At 41.9% G+C, this 16729-nt stretch overlaps 1 protein-coding gene across 7 annotated transcripts in view; it reads right to left on the bottom strand.

Annotated features, from left to right (window-relative positions):
• The window catches only part of UNC79 (unc-79 subunit of NALCN channel complex), a 127816-nt gene that overhangs the window by 26405 nt on the left and 84682 nt on the right, over positions 1-16729 (bottom strand). For all 7 annotated transcript variants that reach the window (XM_076345336.1, XM_076345338.1, XM_076345337.1 and 4 more), the window contains 3 exons: positions 15369-15437; positions 14658-14768; positions 2101-2205 (listed from right to left, as the gene is read on the bottom strand). In XM_076345336.1, coding sequence (XP_076201451.1) covers positions 2101-2205; positions 14658-14768; positions 15369-15437 — 285 coding nt within the window. The remainder of the gene's footprint in view (positions 1-2100; positions 2206-14657; positions 14769-15368; positions 15438-16729) is intronic.

The following is a 16729-nucleotide window of genomic DNA, read 5'->3' as shown; positions in this document are numbered from 1 at the left end:
ACAGCTTTATGGATTCAAAAACATACAATTTGAATTAATATTGTAGCGGCTTTGTGTGGTAAAGAGGTGAACCAATCCCTTCATTCTATTAATGACACCAAAGAAAATTAAAATAATCAGATACATCTGTGTTTTTACTAGTAGGTTTCTTAAATTACAATGGTGCTTAAGATAGGCTTAGTGGTTACTATGGTATTTAAATTCAAGAGGCTGTTGAATGATTCAGACCACATACTACCAAGGGCTGCCAATTTGCACAGTCAATGGGAGAAGTAGTCATCATGCCTCCAGTAGGCATCTATGGCAGATGGTCTGAATACAACCCCTGTTCTTCACCATTGACTGCATAAAAACAGAAGCTGGCTGCTTTGGATAGCAGGAAATATGAATCACTTCATCAGACTCTGAAAGAGAGACATCATAAGACATTTATATCCACATTAGGTGCTGTTGTGTAACGTATGAATACATCCCAAAGTGAATACAACATATGGGAACAGTGCTAGGAGGAAAACCCAGGCAATTATCATTTTATCTTTATGAGATAAAGATAATGTAAGAGAGACTTTTGCTTACTGTGTTTATCAGGCGATTGACTCAATGTGAAGTACGAGTGTTTACCAGTTAAACCCCACAGCCAAAACTGACATGGCATGTTTGCATTCTCAAATGAGGAATTCAGGATTGGCTAGACTGTGGGATTGTCACCCTTTGGGGTAGCCATAGGACTGAGCTATACAATGGAGCAATGCAGAAAAATTGCTTTTTTCTTTAATACGGGAAAAGTCAGTTCAAATCAAACACCAACAATGCACATGGTATCAAGCTGCATCACTGCACCCATAAGATAGAAAGAGGTTGGTGGTTGTTATTTGATGGTATGTCTGGGACAGAAAAAAGAAGTCTGGGCTTAAAAAAAAAAAAACGGCAAATTTCTGGGTTTTAAATGAAAATGGATTAAAAAAAATAAGCCTTTACCATTGAAAGAAAAAAAACCAAGTGTTATTCTTCCCCGCCTCAACTTCTTCCCCTAACACTGATGGCATAATAATTGTTTTCAGAGTTATCCTAACTGCTATGTAATTTCACTTGTCAGTATTATTTCTCTGTCAACTGGCAACCACTTATTTACTATGAGTAATGTACCAGTACTCATAAGAAAATGAGCCCATAGTAAGCTATATGAAGCTTTGACCCCAGAATGGGAGGAGAAAGAGTGAATGAAGCTGTGATGCTTGGAGCATTATGAAAGATCTACATAACGAACATCTTGCTCGAACCTTATGGAGCGCTGTTATGCTGGTCCGCTATCATTTGAAGTTACTAAACGCATATAACGGTTAGCTCATTGTAAGCAATGAGAGCCCACTACCTGTGATTAAAATTGATGGACTTCAGTAAATTGTTTTTGTGGGACAGGCTTGTGGTGCCAAACGGTGCCACACTTGGCATTTTGGAGGCAGAAAGATTTTTCACAAGTTTGTATCTTACTTCCTCAGATTTTCCTATGAAAAAGATAGCTTAACTCCTACCTCAGCAATCCACAGAATGAAAGGAACAGAAATATTGTCTATGTATTCTTTGCTGGAAAATTCCATGTCAAAAGAGAACGCTCTTCAGGGACTGGAGACAGCTTACTGCCTGCCTGAATAGACAGAAACTGAGTTCTGGCCCATGATCAACTAACACCCCTTCCCACACAAACTGCTCACTGGCTTTGGGGCTATGATATGAAGACAAGGCAGCAGCTGGGGCAGCTGCCCCATTGGGATGAAGCTCAATGGACTCGATCCTTATGGGTCCCTTCCAACTCGAGATATATCCTATGATCCTAAATACATCAGCAATGATGCACATGTCATTATCATCCTGGGAGATGTGGATTCCCAATTTAGTTTCTTAAATTTTAGTGTGGGAGTCTAAATGTATGCACCTATGGTTACAAATGTAACTGGATTTTGATTCAAAAAATTCTTGCTTCCCCTGACATTGCTGGTACTTTCTGCAACCATGTTGGACTTGCCTTTCCCCCCTCTCCCCCGCCCCCCCAAATTTGGGCCGAGACAGGATCTATGAGAATTACATGAGAATCTCCCGTACCTGCACCAACAGCAGCAGATTCATGTCTGGTAAGGGTGACTTTAACTTGAGTGCCTGCAGTAACTCCAATATGACACTGCGTGTCAAGTAGAACTTGTCCCTTTCCTACAACAGAAAAACACAGAATTATGAACGTCCTGAAGTTCACTGACACCCACTAGTAAACCATAAAGATACGTTTTATCTAAGTTTGAGAATAAAAAAGTTACAAAAGTGTACTGGTTTCTCCTGCCTTACAAAAAAGCAGACATCATTCATCATTTATGTAATACTACAGACTTGATTGAACATATATCAATGAGGGCGATTCTCCTTTGACGTTGTATCAGGCACTATGTCCAAGATTTTAATATTTCACAAATATAGATAGATTTTATAAAACAGTTATAAAGTCCAGGCATGCAGTGTAGCTTTCACTAAGTAGTTCCATATAAAGGGAAAAGCAGTAAGGATTGACACAGGAGAACAAAACTGGCAATAGTATTTAGCATTATTCTTTCATGAAAACTGCCAGAAATGGTCTACATTTTACCATACTTTTTTTCTGTTATCATTCCCCTTAAAATAAGGGTGCCTACACTAAGGCAGCTTGGACATCTATTTTCATTTATTAGACTAGCAGTACTTTTCCACTTACACAATAAAAACTGTCTTGGCTACGGCTGCTACAACAGAAACATTTTAAAACATAGGGGAAAATCAGCCAACGGAGATTAGAACACAGAAGCCTAAGAATAGCGTTGTAGAGCTGAGACGGCAAGGAGGTACAAGAGATAAGATGAGCCTGTTATACATCTTACTTTGACATTCTCTGCCTTTAGACGATAAGATAAAAATGTAGAACGAATCTATAATGTGCTACTGACCACAGCAACTCAGGAATTTTGATCAGCAGGAAGACTTACACTGAGCTCTCTTTCAAATGACCATTAGAGATGAAATAATGTTGTCTAATAAAGATAGCATATCCAAAGTGTGCTTAAGATTTAAAGCCTAGTATCTTCCATCTTGTATATCTTACGCGCTTGCCTGCTCACTTAAGTTAAATGTGTGGAACTTTTTACTCAGTCAGGGCCTCAGTTCCTCTGTGACATCTGTAAAAAGGGATAATAATGTTTGCTTCTTCCTCAGAGAAGTCTTGTGAGGTTTAGTTAGTGAGGGTCAGTTTGAAGGCTACCTCCAGCTGCAAGTGCAAGTAGCTAGTACAGTAGCAAGTGCAGCTAAAAGGGAAGGAGTTGGAGGAGATGAATAGCTGGAAGTGAGAGTGAGCTTTGGTTCCAGCAAACCAAGAGGCCAGTCACCAGTGGTTCCTCCTCAGAAAGCCGATGTCACCACAGTGCATCTGCATAGCATACTGCCAAACAAAGCTTACAGCAACAGTGCGTTCCTCCCTGTCGTGGTTTAACCCCAGCTGGCAACTAAGCACCACACAGCTGCGTGCTCACTACCCCCCCCCCCAGCAGGATGGAAGGGTAAAAGTGAGAAAACTCATGGGTTGAGATAAGAACAGTTTAATAATCAAAATAAAATAATAGTAATAATAATAATAATAATAATAATAATAATAATAATAATAATAGTAATGAAAAGTAAAATAACAAAGAGAGAGAAAAAAACCAAGAAAGACAAGTAATATAAATTAAAACAATTGCTCACCACCAACCAACTGATGCCCAGCCAATCCCTGAGCAGCGGCCCACCGGCCAACCTTCCCCCCAGTTTTATTGCTGAGCACGATGTCATGTGTTATGGAATATCCCTTTGGTCAGCTGGGGTCAGCTGTCCCAGCTGTGTCCCCTCCCAACTTCTTGTGCACCCCCAGCCTACTCGCTGGTGGGGTGGGGTGAGAAGCAGAAGAGGCCTTGACTCTGTGTCAGCACTGCTCAGCAGTAATGAAAACATCCCTGTGTTATCAACACTGTCTCCAGCACAAATCCAAAACATAGCCCCATACTAGCCACTATGAAGAAAATTAACTCTACCCCAGCCAAAACCAGCACATTCTCCACCCATTATTCCACACCATTTATGTCATGCTCAGGTCCTACGCTATCCAATACATCCTCATTATCCACCACCCCGCTTCCCATCCTTTGATACAATACACAGATATAATTTCCTTAGTCTATGGACCACCCCTGTAAAATGTCTGTAAAATGTCCACAGAATGTCCACTGAGTTCATTTAGTCCATGGCTTTGGGCTCCATCTGTTATGGTGGTCACTCAGGACAGGAGAGGTGGTGTGTTGCGCGGAGTTACTGGGCACCAAAGCCAGCTCAGGTCGGGTCACTGCTGCACTTGCGCTGCTTCTTGTAAGACTTCTCCTCCATCACTTCAGGTGGTTCCTGTTATAGTAACTCCTATAACATGCAACTCAAGTCCCGGGTTACAACAATTTAAAGGTGGTATTTCCATTACAATTTCCACCTCTGGTCCCTTTGGACCAGACCATTGGGTTTACCATTGCAATGAATTCCTCCCCTTGCTCCTAGCCTGGCTAGCAACAAGGGGTTCCTGCTATAGTAATTCCCATACCATGCAACTCAAATCATGGATTATTGTCACCCAGGATTAAATCCCCTTGAGGTACACATCGGACTTCCCCATCCTTCTCCATTACCCACCAAGTGCACCCAGGTCCTTGCACAAAAACAATCCCATGAATAGGTTTACCCTTTCCTGAGGAAGGAATAACCCAGACTGTTTTTCCCAACAGGTTCCTTATATGTACCATGGGGATCTTATCTCCTTCCACAATGTGCAGGGGTTTTGATTGGGCAGGGCCAGGTCAACTGGCAGATCCTCTAGTGTTAAGAAGCCAAGTGGCTTCTGCTAAATGTGTATCCCAATGCTTGAATGTCCCAGCACCCATTGCTCTCAGTGTAGTTTTTAACAGACCATTGTATCGTTCAATTTTCCTGAAGGCTGGGCATGACAGGGGATGTGCCACACCCACTCAATGCCGTGCTCTTTGGCCCAGGTTTTTATGAGGTTGTTTCAGAAATGAGTCCTGTTGTCTGATTCAATTCTTTCAGGGGTGCCATGTTGCCACAAAACTTGCTTTTCAAGGCCCAAGACGGTGTTCCAGGCAGTGGCGTGGGTCACAGGGTATGTTTCCAACCATCCAGTAGTTGCTTCCACCATTGTAAGCACATGGTGCTTCCCATGGCAGGTTCATGGTAGTGTGACATAATCAATCTGCCAGGCTTCCCCATATTGATATTTCAGCCATCATCCTCTATACCAAAAAGGCTTTAGCCACTTGGCTTGATTATGGTGCACATTTGACATTCATGGATAACCTGTGCAATGGCATCAATAGTCAAGTCCACCCCTCAATCATGAGCCCATTTGTATGTTGCATCCCTTCCTAAATGTCCTGATGTGTCATGGGCCCATTGAGCTATAAATAGCTCATCCTTATGTTCCCAATCCAGATCCACCCGAGCCACTTCAATTCTAGCAGCCTGGTCCACCTGCTCATTGTTTCGATGTTCTTCAGTGGCACAACTCTTGGGTACGTGAGCATCTATGTGATGTACTTTTACAACCAGGTTCTCTACCCAAGCAGCAATATCTTGCCACAATGCAGCAGCCCAGATGGGTTTACCTCTGCGCTGCCAGTTGCTCTGCTTCCATTGCTGTAGCCACCCCCACAGGGCATTTCCACCATCCATGAGTCAGTATAGAGATAAAGTACTGGCCATTTTTCTCGTTTAGCAATATCTAAAGCCAGCTGGATGGCTTTCACTTCTGCAAACTGACTCAATTCACCTTGTCCTTCAGCAGCTTCTACAACTTGTCATGTAGGACTCCACACAGCAGCTTTCTACCTTTGATGTCTTCCCACAATATGACAGGATCCATCTGTAAACAGGGCATATTGCTTTTCATTTTCTGGTAATTTATTATACAGAGGGGCCTCTTCAGCACAAGTCACCTCCTCTGGTGACACTCCAAAGTTTCAGCCCTCTGGCCAGTCCATGATCACTTCCAGGATTCCCAGGCAGTTGGGGTTTCCCATTCGAGCCTGTTGCGTTATCAGTGTGACCCACTTACTCCACGTAGCATCAGTTGCATGATGCACAGAGGGGACCCTCCCTTTGAACATCCAGCCGAGCACAGGCAATCGAGGTGCCAAAAGGAGCTGTGCTTCAGTACCAACTACTTCTGAAGCAGCTCGAATTCCTTTATATGCTGCTAATATTTCTTTTTCAGTTGGAGTGTAACAGGTTTCAGATGCCCTATATCCCTGGCTCCAAAACCCTAGAGGCTGACCTTGAGTCTCTCCAGGCACTTTCTGCCAGAGGTTCCGGGTGGGGCCGTTATCCCTGGCTGAGGTGTAAAACATGGTTTTCACATCTTGTCCTGTCCAGACTGGCCCAAGTCCTACTGCACAAACTATCTCCCATCTAATTTGTTCAAAGGCTTGCTGCTGCTCAGGGCCCCATTTGAAATCGTCCTTCTTCCGGGTCACTCGATAGAGAGGGCTTACAATCAGACTATAACCTGGAATATGCATTCTCCAAAAACCCACGACACCTAAGAAAGCCTGTGTTTCTTTTTTTGTTAGTTGGTGGAGACATAGCTGTTATTTTATTGGTCACATCCATTGGGATATGACGATGCCCATCTTGCCATTTGATTCCTAAAAACTGGATTTCCTGTGCAGGTCCTTTGACCTTACTTTGGTTTATAGCAAAACCAGCTTTCAAAAGAATCTGGATTATTGTTCTCCCCTTCTCAAACACTTCCTCCACCGTGTTGCCCCACACAATGTCATCATCAATATACTGCAGGTGTTCAGGAGCTTCACCTTGTTCCAGTGCAGTCTGGATCAGTCCATGACAAATGGTAGGACTGTGTTTCCACCCCTGTGTACTGGATACCCCTCCAAGTGAAAGCAAACTGTGGCCTGCACTCTGCTGCCAGAGGGATCGAGAAAAACGTGTTGGCAGTATCAATTGTTACACACCATTTAGCGGCCTTGGACTCCAGTTCATATTGAAGTTCTAGCATGTCTGGTACGGCAGCACTCAGCGGTGGCGTGACTTTTTTCAGGCCTCGATAGTCCACTGTTAGCCTCCACTCTCCATTAGATATTTGCACTGGCCATATGGGACTGTTAAAGGGTGAATGAGTCTTATTGATCACTCCTTGACACTCCAGTCACTGGACCAACTTATGGATGGGAACTAGGGAGTCTCGATTGGTGCGATATTGTCACCAGTGCACTGTCATGGTAGCAATTGGCACCTGCTGTTCTTTAACCCGCAGCAACACCACCACAGATAGATCCTCTGAGAGACTGGGCAAGTTAGACAGCTGTTTAATCTTCTCCGTACTGAAGGCAGCTATACCAAAAGCCCACTGGTTCCCTTTTGGGTCTCTGAAGTACCCTCTCCCTGAGGTAGTCTATGCCAAGGATACACGGAGCCTCTGGACCAGTCACAATATGATACTTTTGCCACTCATTCCCTGTTAGGCTTACCTCAGCCTCCAACATAGACAGTTGTTGGGATTTTCCCGTCACTCCAGAAATACAGATGGATTCTGCCCCTTTGTAATCTGATCGTATTAGAGCACACTGTGCACCAGTGTCCACTAGAGCTTTATAGTCCCATGGGGCTGATGTGCCAGGCCACCGAACCCACACAGTCCAGTAAACCCAGTTGTCCCTTTCCTCTACCTGGCCGAAAGCAGGGCCCCTCTATTCCTGGTTTGAGTCTTCATTACTTGATTTTTGTAATTGCAAAACAGAAGTCCCTTCATCAGGGTCAAAAGTATGATCAGCCCTTCTACTCTGCCCAACAGACACCGGAGCAGTAATTTTCCTGGGTGGATGCTTTTTGGCTGTTGTTTTTCCTTGCAGTTCCTGTATCCGAGCTTCTAGTCTCCAGGTAGGTTCACCATCCCGCTTCCTCATGTCCTCCCCCTGGTCACACAGGAAGAACTACAGGGTTGCATGTGGTGTGAACCACCGGTACCCTTTCCCTTAAACAGAAAAAGGCTGACTCTTAACAGTTGAGGCCTTGGTTGGAGTGCGTGAGGAAGACCTATCCTTCTCAGCTTGCTCAGACATTTTCTGGGTCAGTCTGTCCACAGCCGAGACACAGGCCCACATGGAGGAAGCGAGATTATCTTCGTATTCTCAGAGCTGTCTGGCCAGTTCATCTATGGTGGGTGCCTCTGTGTCTGACCAACTCATTATCGCCAGGGTGTGGGTATATGACATCAGTGCATTCTGTACAAACTTTCACCACGTGGACCGCATGCACCAGATTTCATCCGGGTCTTTGGATGCCTGGTTGTCATCCAGGTTGTTATAGATCACCTCCAACACAGCTAATTCCCTCAGATGCTGGATACCTCCCTCAATTTTGGTCCATTTGTTTCGGGAATTTACAAGTTCTTCCTTGAAGGGATACCTGTCCTTCACTTGACAGGAGTCACCACCAAAGACTGAGGATTCCTGCCTTTTTTCCAATCCCTTTGTCAATGGCCTTATCTTTAGCAAGGGATGCTAGCTGCCAGGCTTCCTTACCCTCTAATTCCTGACTACTGGCCCCAATATCCCAGCATCGGACAGAGTAACCAGCTGAGAATTAGCTCACTTGGTTAACGGCTAAAATCTTTTCACATATCTCACAGCTCACTTAGGGATAGGTATCGGGTGGTTTCTGTCTCATTTATGATTTCAGTCTCTTCCTCCTCCTGTTCTTGTGACTGCTCTGCTGCAGAACAGACTGCCTGTTCTGATTCCTTCTCCTGCTCCCTCTTAGGAGAAGCTTCTTCATCCCTTACTAAACAAGTTGACTTCCACTTCCATTGTTTCTTTTTAGTTATAGTGGCGACTGATATAGTGTCTGGTTTAGCCATAGCATCTGTTGGTATGTTTTCCCTCTCTTCTCCCTGAGGGTGCTGCATAATAGCGAGCCGTGTTTGGTAGATGCTGGCCAGGGCCCAGCACAGTGTGGCAAGTTGTGCCTCTTTGGAATAGCCATAGCATTTTTTTTTTTCAAGCATTCTATCACTTCATCAGGATCCTGTAGTTGTTCGGCAGTGAAGTTCCAGACCATCGGAGGTGAGAAGTTCTCTAGATACCTGCCCATATTCTCCCACATACCATGCCACCCATGACCATACTCCCGTGGAGCCTGGGTCATATTCCCAAATTGCTTGTTAACCTTAGACAAAACCCAAGCAATACTCCTAAGAAATACCAATAGAAGTATTTTAACTACCCCCGGATGTTCAAGATACTGAGAAGTATAACAAATATATATAACAAATAACAAATCTCCCAGGCAAAACATCACTAATCACTACAGAGCACAGCAAACTGCAAAAGCCAACACCAATCCTTAACACGCACAGCAAAAAGAAGAGCATGGCACAGATCAGATTAAATTAATATCGAGAACAGATGAATCAATATCATAACCTGCAACTGTTAACAGATATAAATCCCTTCTAATACGCTCTGGTCAATCTGTTATTATCTCAAACCCTTTGAGCCCCATCTTGGGCATCAAAAAGGACTGTCGTGGTTTAACCCCAGCTGGCAACTAAGCACCACAGAGCCGCGCACTCACTCCCTGCCCCCAGCAGGATGGGAGGTAAGAGAATTGGAAGGGTAAAAGTGAGAAAACTCATGGGTTGAGATAAGAACAGTTTAATAATCAAAATAAAATAATAGTAGTAATAATAATAAAAGTAATAAATTGTAATGAAAAGTAAAATAACAAAGAGAGAGAAAAAAACCAAGAAAGACAAGTAATATAAATTAAAACAATTGCTCACCACCAACCGATGCCCAGCCAATCCCTGAGCAGCGGCCCACCGGCCAACCTTCCCCCCAGTTTTATTGCTGAGCATGATGTCATGTGTTATGGAATATCCCTTTGGTCAGCTGGGGTCAGCTGTCCCAGCTGTGTCCCCTCCCAACTTCTTGTGCACCCCCAGCCTACTCGCTGGTGGGGTGGGGTGAGAAGCAGAAGAGGCCTTGACTCTGTGTCAGCACTGCTCAGCAATAACTAAAACATCCCTGTGTTATCAACACTGTCTCCAGCACAAATCCAAAACATAGCCCCATACTAGCCACTATGAAGAAAATTAACTCTACCCCAGCCAAAACCAGCACTCTTCCACAGCACCCACATACCTTTTAATGAAAACAGATTTTAAATATCAGCCCCTGATATGGGAGAAGGTGCCAAAACAACAGAATGGTGTGTCTTTCATGGACGTTATGATGCCCGTCTATGAACCAAGAGACCTTACTTCAAGCTCAGAGTCTGATCTTCAATTAGATGGAGCGTGCAGACAGATAACACATTTAGCTGATGGAATGGGCCCCAAACTGCAGTGGTCCTTGTCTGACTACATTGCTGCAGTCTAGGCAGCTAAACTCACAGGAAGCAAATACTCCAAAATAAATGTAAAAAAAAAAAAAAAAAATTCCCTTAGGGGAGCGGCAAACACTGGATCAGTTCAGCTGTATTATGAAACCATTACTTGAGGGGACAAGCACTCAAAAGTCACACATCCCACCTGCATGAGTGGTGCTCTGATAAGAATAATACAATATAAGAATATCCAGGAGAGGTCAGACCAGAACAAATGTCCTCAGTATGTTATCTCCAACAAGGTCATAAGCAGATGCAAAAGAAAGAATAAAAACAAAGCAAGCATGTATAATTCCCACTACTGCTCTCCTAGCCACCAACTATTTTCAGCTCAGGGAACTTCTGAGCTCAGTGTGGTTTCTGTATAATTCATAACTCTCAGTGGATTTTTCTTCCACGTTTGTGTCCACTGACCTCTTGGACCCATGTCAATTTTCAGTACCCACAGTACTTGGCAAGGAGTCAGACACTGTTGAAGAACCACTTCCCTTTACTTGCTTTGACACTGGTTCTTACAAACTTAATATGCTCTTGTTCTTGTACAGGCATGAAATTACCCATGCCTGTCTGGGTCACTTGCGACCTTACAGACCTCTCTCACATTCCCATCAGTTGTTGCTTTTTCAGATTGAGGAGCCCTAACTTAGTCGCTCTGTATGTGGAACTCATCCCACTGTTTGATCGTTCTTGTTATTGTTACCTGAACTGTCTCCAATTCTACTATATTCTGTCGGGAATGGGGAACCAGAACGGTGCACAATACTCAAGGTGCAAATAGACCCTGATTACTTGCTAGAATTCACCAGCAAGAGTGACCCTTCCCACTGTCATATGCCTTCACAGTCTTGAGGCACATACATAATGCAGTGCCAGGCTCAGACAGTTGACAATTACATCCTCCGAAACACTGGACAGAAGTTCCTATCAGTAACCCAGTACAGTAGCCTGCACATACTGGAAAAGGAGAGAGGTAAAATTCTTTCAAAAGCATTCAGCTATTTTATAGACTAACACCTATGCTACACAGGATATAACTGGGCCATTATAAATTGCTTTGTCAGAATACTGGGAAGGAAGCATAGCCTTCATGAATCCCAGCTTTCCTTGGCTCTAAGGATAATACAACAGTGAGTTACCTCTTTCTCAAAGAAGTCTCCGATCTCACAGCCTAAACTTTTAATGTTTGTTAAGCACATGCAGTGCAGAGAGATGAAGCAAAATCAAGCAAAATGTTTTTTGACACCTGACCTCTTGCTTCCTGCACTGTAAATCAGGAGTGATGACACTGAAGTCAACAGCCCAGAGTACCCTTCCTATCGAAGTCTACTTACTCCTATCATTCTGCTGGTGATAAACATGGTTTATACATACTTTAAGAACTTTATATTCTGCAATAGAGCTGTAAATGGGTATTAGTTCCATGCGAATAATGCCCAGACAACTCATGTGTAAACCTGGTACCAAACAGTCAAGAATACAACCCCTTTAGCCTCTGTTCAGCCAAATTAACCCTCTCGAATATCTATGCATCCCTATAAAAAAAATGCCTTGCAACCTTCAAACTGTGACTTGCCAGAGGTCTATGTGTAGAACGTGAAACTACTGAAGTTTGTTTCTAGCAGTATCTCAGGGCCCAAACTTAGTAATAATAGTAAATTTGGTTCTTTAATGGAGTGGTATGCTATCCTCCAAGTAAGCCAGTATAAAGCAAAATTCTTTATTTTATCTCTGTTGTTACTACAGTAATTACAAATACTGAAGATCAGCCACTTCAAGATTCTTTAAAAAAATTCAATAGCAAAATCATGTCATGTCCAATTCAGTGGCATTCTGCATTTATTTAATAAAGGTCAACAGAATGCTAGCAAAAGGCTAAGTTTAGGTTCAAGCTTCTGCAGCTGTAAGAGATAAGAAAGCCAAAAAGTGTCCATTTAGGACCTTAAGATACTTGAAAGGAAAATGAAAGATAAGACGATTACAATCCACAGAAGAGATGCTACTCTCAACTGAGAATTCCAAAGGCACTGAAAAAAATCAAATTGCTGACCTGGAACAGAAATTCAGACAAGAAAGTATCAGATTGATGTGAGTCTTCAGGCTCCAAGACAAGAGAAATGGAGATATTCCTGCCACAGGGTATTAGGAAAATGTTGGAGATTAAAAAAAAAAAAAAAAGATATGGAGTGGTTGTACAGCACTGACCTCTACAAAGTGCATGTCAGAGTGGCTTGGTCTTTGAAAAGACAAGAATCCTCCACAGCTTAGCTGAAAGTTGGTGTTTTGTTCCAGCCAGCACATTCAAAGTTGCAAAACAAGTAATTAAATCTGAATAGTTTCAATGTTCACAAATAATATTCCTTCTGGAATTCACTTCTATGTGGTATTCTATCACAAACAACACTCTTACTTGGCTACAGTGATTTCCACTGTAGAGAAACACAGACATCACAACTGATTTGTTTTTTTCTAACAGCAGTCATTAATTTGATATTTCTAATGCAAAACCATGGTAAGCTTTCAGAAATAACAAAGATAATGCAGTATGGAGTTTCACTAAATTAAGCATTTGTGGCTATAAATTGCAGGAGACCATTCACTAATGATTCCATTTCTGGGTCACCAGGTTGCATTAAACTAAATCAAGAAGGAGATTTTACCAAGCACTATAATCCAAGCCTCCTATGTGCAATTAAGCACTCAATATATTAATAGAACATTGAACCAGGAAGCATGCAAGAAAAGCATGGGGGTTTTTTCTTGAAACAACTGAAACTGCGGAGCACAAGGAGAGTGAAACATTTCCTATATTTCACAATTTGCTTGAACAGGCATACATGAAATAGTCTTATCAGACCACAAATGCAATAGGAATATCTTTGCTTCAGTTTTAAATAGGGCTTTTTGTTTCAGTGAAAAACCCCCACTGTTGGACTTTAAGTTAACATTTTTCTCACTTCGCCTTGCCCAAAGCCTTAACTATAGATCTAGCTCAAATTACTTCCAAAAGCTGGACAGTCTCTTCTGTATTCAGGATTTTCTTTCATAAGCTCTTCTCTTTCAAATGAGACAAAAAAGGTAGTATTTTCTTGTTGTAATTAAACATACTGTTAGTTTCTATTTAATGCTTCAAACCATTAGATCTGGTAAAAACTTTCTTATTTTCCTGTGGTGCAGTTTTTCTGTGAGAGTGTCATTGCTTTTATCATTATTTCTTCACTGTTTGTCCAGTGATATTTTAAGTCTTATCAAGACTGAAGCAATGCATGTCCCAGTTGTACCTTATCAATATAGAAAATCATGTAGCTACTTATGAGAGAACGTTTCCTGAGGATTAACTACTGTTTTGACAAACATATCGAGGCTGGAAAACTGTGCGCTTAGTGGCTGAAGCAACATTTTTGCTCAGTACCCTAATAATCTACATAATGGAGCATATAGGGCCTTAGTAAAAGGTTTGATTGTTTTTTGTGGATTTTGTCGTTATTCAACTTCTCACCAATAGCTACAAAAATGAATTTGAGTAATAACTGAGTGTTATTTGTACACCATAGCTTTCATCCAGGAATCTTAAAAACTTTTTAAAGGTGCATACATACTGTTCTCTTTTCTACACAGCTTACAGCCATGCACGCCAAAGCGAGATACCTAATACAGAATGAAACAGGATCTAAGCTGGGAAGCTCCTAACTTGGAGTCTTCCATTTTACTCAGCTATCTGTTGCCTCCCCTCACAGCTGTGCTCTCAAAAGGCTCTACCAGGAATATTTTTTACTGCACAAGGTATGTGGCTAAACTTGTGCACAGATATGACTGTACAGACATTTTAAGTCATGCATGAACACCAGATACCATCTCTACAAGAGAAAAAAATTTCCAAGTCATGAAATCACACCAAAATACTTTTCTGAGCAATGTTTTTGGAAGGTTCCCTTTATCTGTGTCTATACTGTGAACGTGAAACTCAGTATTATTAAAAGGCACTGAATCATGATCACTGCTTGATTAGCCAAACTACATTAAAACTGTTGACACGTCTGAAACTTGACACTGATTTCATCTTTACTTACAAATATACCACTTGAGGGAAGTAGGACTTTGTCTGTCCTATTTTCAGTTGTCCCTAAAGGAAGATATAGTCTCATTGTTACCTTAGTGAAGGCTCGGTAGCACAAACCACACAGTTCCACCAGGTAGGCCAGAGTGAAGACAGCATTCTGAATTACAAAGCTTAGTAATTTTGAAAAAGGCTCCAGAAGACTCTGCAATGATGTGATTTAGAGAAATCAATAACTGCTTGCACAGCAAAACAAAAAGCATTCCAACACTGAAAATGGAACAGCATTATTTTTAGCTCAGAGGCTATCTTGCTGGGATTTACACTGTTTCGGTCAAATGGCTATTCTATCTAGCATTTGCCTTCATGCTTTTATGAGAAGTTAGATGCAAAAAATTAGAAAACAGTTTCACCTCTGACATGGTGCTTATGAGATAGAAGAGATTCTGTAGTGTTTATGCAGGAAAACCTCACTGATCTCAGTGGAATTGTACTGCAGAACTTCTAAGGAAGTTCATTACTATCTTTTTTTTTTTTTTCTTTTTAAAGAAAAAAAAGAGGAGGATAAAAGAAGAGAACATCAAATCTTTAAGAAGATATACATTCACACCCACACAGGAATGTAAGCCTACACACACTTTACTGTAACCTAGATTCCAAAGCTCTTATTCTCCAAAGAGAATCAGACTGCACAATTTTATGCTTATATATAATACTTTCCTAGCTAGGGGATAAGAACACATTCATAGAATAGTGCAGGCTGGCTAAATCTGAGGCAACAGAGCTTTGTCTTCTTAGAACTTACCCTGGTGGCACTAGTGGTAGGTATCTTCAACAAGCAAATCATGATTCTTAAACTAGAATCTAAAGAACACTGTGGACATATTTAAAGGCAGGAAAGAAGAAAAAAAAAAAAAAGAACAAAAACCAGAGTTAGTACCTTTCTGTGCACGTCTTGCTTTTAGTGGTAGCAGCTATGAATAAGTTATAGGTGAAGTCTGAAAAATGATTCCTGATGATTAATCTTTACTTACTTTGCCTAAACTGGCTTATTCCTGAACACACAATCATATCCCTTCAGTGGTAACATACCACAGCATGGGCCTTGAGATGAGAAAATTTCACTAAAGGGTTAGTTTAGAACAGTTAACTTTACCCCTTTTATGACAAAAGTTTCCTAGAAATATATTTCTACTGTAATAAAAATGGATGGGGGGGTGAGGGGGGAAGAGTGGGTTAGCAGGAGGTACGCACCATCTACCTCATGTTATATTTCTGTGGTTGCCCTGGGCTACGACATTTTCCCCCCACACTCCAAGACAGGGCTGCAACTCACACCCCATAACATCAGAATGCGCCCTGGCAATAGCTGCTCCAGAGGCCCCTCTAAAGTTGTTCCTTATGGCGTAATTGATTTTTCTTCTGCGTAAACCACACAGGTTGCAGCAGTGAATGGTACTTTTCAGGGCCTATCCATTGTCTTGCCTCATCCCTGCTGCAAACATCTAGAACAGCAAAGAGTCATTTATGACCCTAGAGGAAGGAACAGGAGATGGAACGTTCAGAAGCAAGCAATTGTTTTACTTGTATCACTAATGATACCTCCCATGAATAAAAGGGAAATCAGAGTAAACACTTCATCTAAATGTTCTTTGAATGGCAGACAGGCAGTTGGAACTATTATGATCCAATTCATTTCTTTTTATTTATTTCAGTTAGACAAGATGCAACAGATTGGGGTGGCTAGTATGCAAAGGGGATGGTTATTGCCTGTTTGGCTTAGTAAGTGCTGCAGGATAGTGCCTCAATTTACCAAACCTAAAGAGGTTTCAAGATCTGACTATTGCATAATAGTGCCAAGGAATTTAATATCACTCATGTAATTTGGTGGTGACACCCAATCTAAAAGACAATGTTATAAGTCACAAAGTTAGATTTAGGATCCCTCAGCTCATACTGAGCAACACTGTTTTGCACAGAAGAGATTACCACTGGGCTCACTCACACCATAGGAAACAGAGTCAGAATAAGGGTATCAGAATCCCATGTTTACTGGTAAGACTCAGAAAAGTTTTTTACTTTTCAGTGTTTACTGAAAAGACATCTGGAAACATACACACCAGGAGATAAGAACCCTCTTTATGTCCTCTGAGCACTCAGAAATCA

Source organism: Aptenodytes patagonicus, chromosome 7, assembly GCF_965638725.1.
Source record: "Aptenodytes patagonicus chromosome 7, bAptPat1.pri.cur, whole genome shotgun sequence".
In the NCBI taxonomy this organism is placed as follows: Eukaryota; Metazoa; Chordata; class Aves; order Sphenisciformes; family Spheniscidae; genus Aptenodytes; species Aptenodytes patagonicus.
The sequence above is the reverse complement of the archived record's forward strand: the minus strand, read 5'-3'. Positions and strand labels throughout refer to the sequence as shown.